This window comes from Ciona intestinalis, unplaced genomic scaffold (genome assembly GCF_000224145.3).
Source record: "Ciona intestinalis unplaced genomic scaffold, KH HT000500.1, whole genome shotgun sequence".
NCBI classification, from domain to species: Eukaryota; Metazoa; Chordata; class Ascidiacea; order Phlebobranchia; family Cionidae; genus Ciona; species Ciona intestinalis.
In genome coordinates this window covers 1-3628 of record NW_004190821.1, presented here as the reverse complement: position 1 = coordinate 3628, position 3628 = coordinate 1, and the positions used below count along the sequence as shown (strand labels likewise).

Here is a 3628-nt window from a genome sequence, read left to right as displayed (position 1 = left end):
CTGCACATGTAGTTATATTTCGCAGAATAAATTGAATTGACACACAGAACTCAACTGCTATGTAACCTATATTTTCCACGTTTAGAACGCAAAACTACTGGAAGAAAATATATTATGTACAACGCCAAGGTTGTATAACTTCCGACCAGAAAGAAAGTAAGATACGGCTCGTGCATATTGAGAAGGTTTTCTGCTTTTACTTGGATGGAATTGGTGTTATTTTAAATAGGTTGAACGAGAAAGTATGGAAGCAGTAAAGATGTTTATTGTATGTTGTCAAGTGGATATTTAAAGCAAATCTATATAGCTACGAACAAACCTAAGTTTAAATGGTAATTATATGGTAGATAGTTGATACATTAATTTGTACCGCTGATTTTCCCGATTTACGTGGTATATCCCATATATTGTAAAACAGAATTATTAAAATATATTGCATTCAGCTGCACTGATTAATTCATGTATGAAAGCGATCTATGACGTAATAATGAACCGCGTAACTCGGTGTTACGTCATCCGAAAACTCGGATAAGATCTTTCCTACAATTGGTGCAGTTTTGAAACCGTGACCTGCGAAACAGTGACGTCATTATGACGTATGTATGACGTAAATACACAGACGTTTAGTCAACTCAAAATTGTCCGTTGTCGAAGTATATAGATAACTGTACAAAAAACACATAGGGATTTCAAAACCGATCCTTTCAGGTACAAGTCATATATTCAAACACACAACTCTTTGGGGTTTAACAAACTACATTCAACATAACATCTTGAGTGGTTCTGCGAGATGTTATTACAATTTATTGTGTTTATTTATAGTCATACAGTTCATTCTACTTCTGTCTATTTATAACTTTGGTTTAAATTCAAACTCACTCTAACATATCTTAAAATGCCCACGCACCTTAATAACTTCACAATATAAACAGCATACCTAACATTAGTTAAGGTGACACCAACCCTAAGACACATTCCACAAATATTTAAATTCCACTTACCTGACATCCCAGCTCCTATAATGATATTCTTATGTCTTGGATGGCGGTCCAAAATATAATCCGTGTCAGGAGTTGTCTGCATAGATACAGATAAAGTATAAATGTGAACATAAACTATTTACCTCCAATTGGCAAGACAACTTAGAGTTATAACATGGGTGATCTATTACACACCGAGCGGCCAAATGGCAGCTTTATACGCCTGGAGCCCTGTAATAAGTTATCGGTTCTATAAAACACACCATCTGTGTTGTGAATGATGATCAATTTTGGCAAAAGATTTGAGCTACTGCAATATACATTTATCCCTCAAGAACACGCATCAGTTTTAAACCAGGTATCCTATGGTTAAGATGTGATCTCTCCAACAACTAAGTCAATAACATCAATATACCAAACAATACTCACAGTTAACATACAAGGCTCCTTTACTTTGGGCTCTGGGACCAAATATGGAAGATGATTTTTCACAACTTCTTTGATCTCTTCCATTCTCATCTTTGCCTCTTCACTTGATGGATGTTTTTCCAAGTCTTCTTCATCATCAGGATCAACAACAAAGTGATAATGAAAACAAAACTAAAAAAAAATTAATTTTACTCTGAAATGAATTTACAAAACAATCAGAAATATAGAACAGAAGCAAACAAATAGTTATGTTAAACTAAATGAACAACATCAGTTCTGAATATATGATTTTACACTAAATTAAATGCTTCTTAATGTTTTAAAACGGTTCATTTCTTCTGATTACGAACAGAGTATGGTAACCCCAGTACTAGGGCATGACAATCGTTTTAATTTTTAGCACTTGACATTTATATTTAACCAGGCATTTGTTGTAAAACAATATAAACTTAACTACCTGTTAGCTACAAAATATATAGGGCTGTGTGAACATCATGCTCTTACTTACTATAGTTTAACTTAATAGTTTGCAATTTTTTACCGTGAATTGTATATGAATACACTAGCTTAGAATTGAAACACTTTAAAACAATGACTTACACTTCCAGATTTATTACCCACCTTAAAATACCCAGGGTAAGCTTCACAGGGGAGTCCATACATAGATACAGCATCAACCTTGTAGTAAATTAAGCTTGGGAACTTTGAATAAATATTTGGAACTTTTTCTTTCCAGTATGTCACTTGTACCTTGCATGCCTGGGGGGGAAATGGGTGGAAACAATGGGTAAAATCATAGAAGACCACATCCGTGGAACAGCCAAAGGGTTGCCAAAATGAATGCAGTCCCCTGCCCTGCCGTGTCTGTCACTAATGTAACATAAAACAGGCTGAATAGGAAAAACAGGAAAATGGTTAAGTATGTGTTTTATATAATTGCCTCAAACAGATCTAGAAGTGTTTAGGGGGAATGAAAAGTTTCAAACCGTATTTAGGAACACAAGTGCGTTTAATACTTATAAGTTATAACGAATGCAAATACTTGTAACAAAGGCTAGCTCAATATTAAAACATACATTCCATTACCTTTAATGGCAGTTGAAGATCCAATGGCTTTAAAAGTTTGTTGGTCCAAGAACCACAGCATAAAACAACGGATGCTGAATCATATTCAGCTGTAGATGTTTGAACATTAACTCTCGAGGCATTAATTGGTTCAATGTTTAGAACTTTTTCATTTTCGTGCAGTTCTCCACCAAACTTTATCAATTCTTCCTGCGATAATTACAGTATCGAAGTTAATTATACACCTCGTGCTCACTGTCGAGGTATAACATGGGTGTCTTCTTATACAACAGACACACATGGTGTATTCATACACCTTATGCTCACTGTCAAGTTATAACATGGGTGTCTTCTTATACACCGGACACACATGGTGTATTCATACACCTCGTGCTCACTGTGGAGTTATAACATGGGTGTCTTCTGAAACACCAGACACACATGGTGTATTCATACACCTCATGCTCACTGTCAAGTTATAACATGGGTGTTTTCTTATATACCAGACACACATGGTGTATTCATACACCTCATGCTCACTGTGGGGTTATAACATGGGTGTTTTCTTATACACCAGACACACATGGTGTATTCATACACCTCATGCTTACTGTGGAGTTATAACATGGTTGTCTTCTGAAACACCAGACACACATGGTGTATTCATACACCTCATGCTCACTGTCAAGTTATAACATGGGTGTTTTCTTATATACCAGACACACATGGTGTATTCATACACCTCATGCTCACTGTGGGGTTATAACATGGGTGTTTTCTTATACACCAGACACACATGGTGTATTCATACACCTCATGCTTACTGTGGAGTTATAACATGGTTGTCTTCTGAAACACCAGACACACATGGTGTATTCATACACCTTATGGTCACTAAGTTATAACACAGATAATCATACAGCAATATTGATATAGTGTTTCACAATTCATACCAGAAAAAATATACCTGAATTGCTTGTAGACATTTATCAGCATTAAGTACACCACCAGTTTGTTCATAAACTGCCTAGAAACAAGAAATATTATACATTTACATAGAAACTAGTATTATCATATGTTTATGTACAAAACTATAATCAATATTGTGTGTAATCAATATTCAAGTAAGCAAAAATTAACATGATCAAACTTAC

The 3628-nt window shown here is 35.1% G+C and overlaps 1 protein-coding gene across 1 annotated transcript; it reads right to left on the bottom strand.

Annotated features, from left to right (window-relative positions):
- Positions 1-217: 217 nt before the first annotated feature.
- LOC100181819 (peroxisomal sarcosine oxidase-like) lies at positions 218-3503 on the bottom strand. Its single transcript, XM_026839613.1, has 6 exons — positions 3442-3503; positions 2496-2684; positions 2031-2168; positions 1410-1580; positions 1002-1077; positions 218-570 (listed from the first exon to the last, which is right to left on the bottom strand). The coding sequence occupies exons 3-6, from the start codon at positions 2070-2072 to the stop codon at positions 458-460; spliced, it is 402 nt and encodes a 133-aa protein (XP_026695414.1). The 5' UTR covers positions 2073-2168; positions 2496-2684; positions 3442-3503; the 3' UTR covers positions 218-457.
- Positions 3504-3628: the final 125 nt, after the last annotated feature.

Bases quoted from the DNA above. Each gene is read 5' to 3' on its own strand.
- LOC100181819 (XM_026839613.1), bottom strand. From the start codon at position 2,072: ATGTATGGACTCCCCTGTGAAGCTTACCCTGGGTATTTTAAG. The intron at 1,078-1,409 runs GTGAGTATTGTT...GTATCTATGCAG, and splicing joins AGGAGCCTTGTATGTTAACT to ACAACTCCTGACACGGATTA. The intron at 571-1,001 runs GTAAGTGGAATT...ACTGTTTCGCAG, and splicing joins TATAGGAGCTGGGATGTCAG to GTCACGGTTTCAAAACTGCA.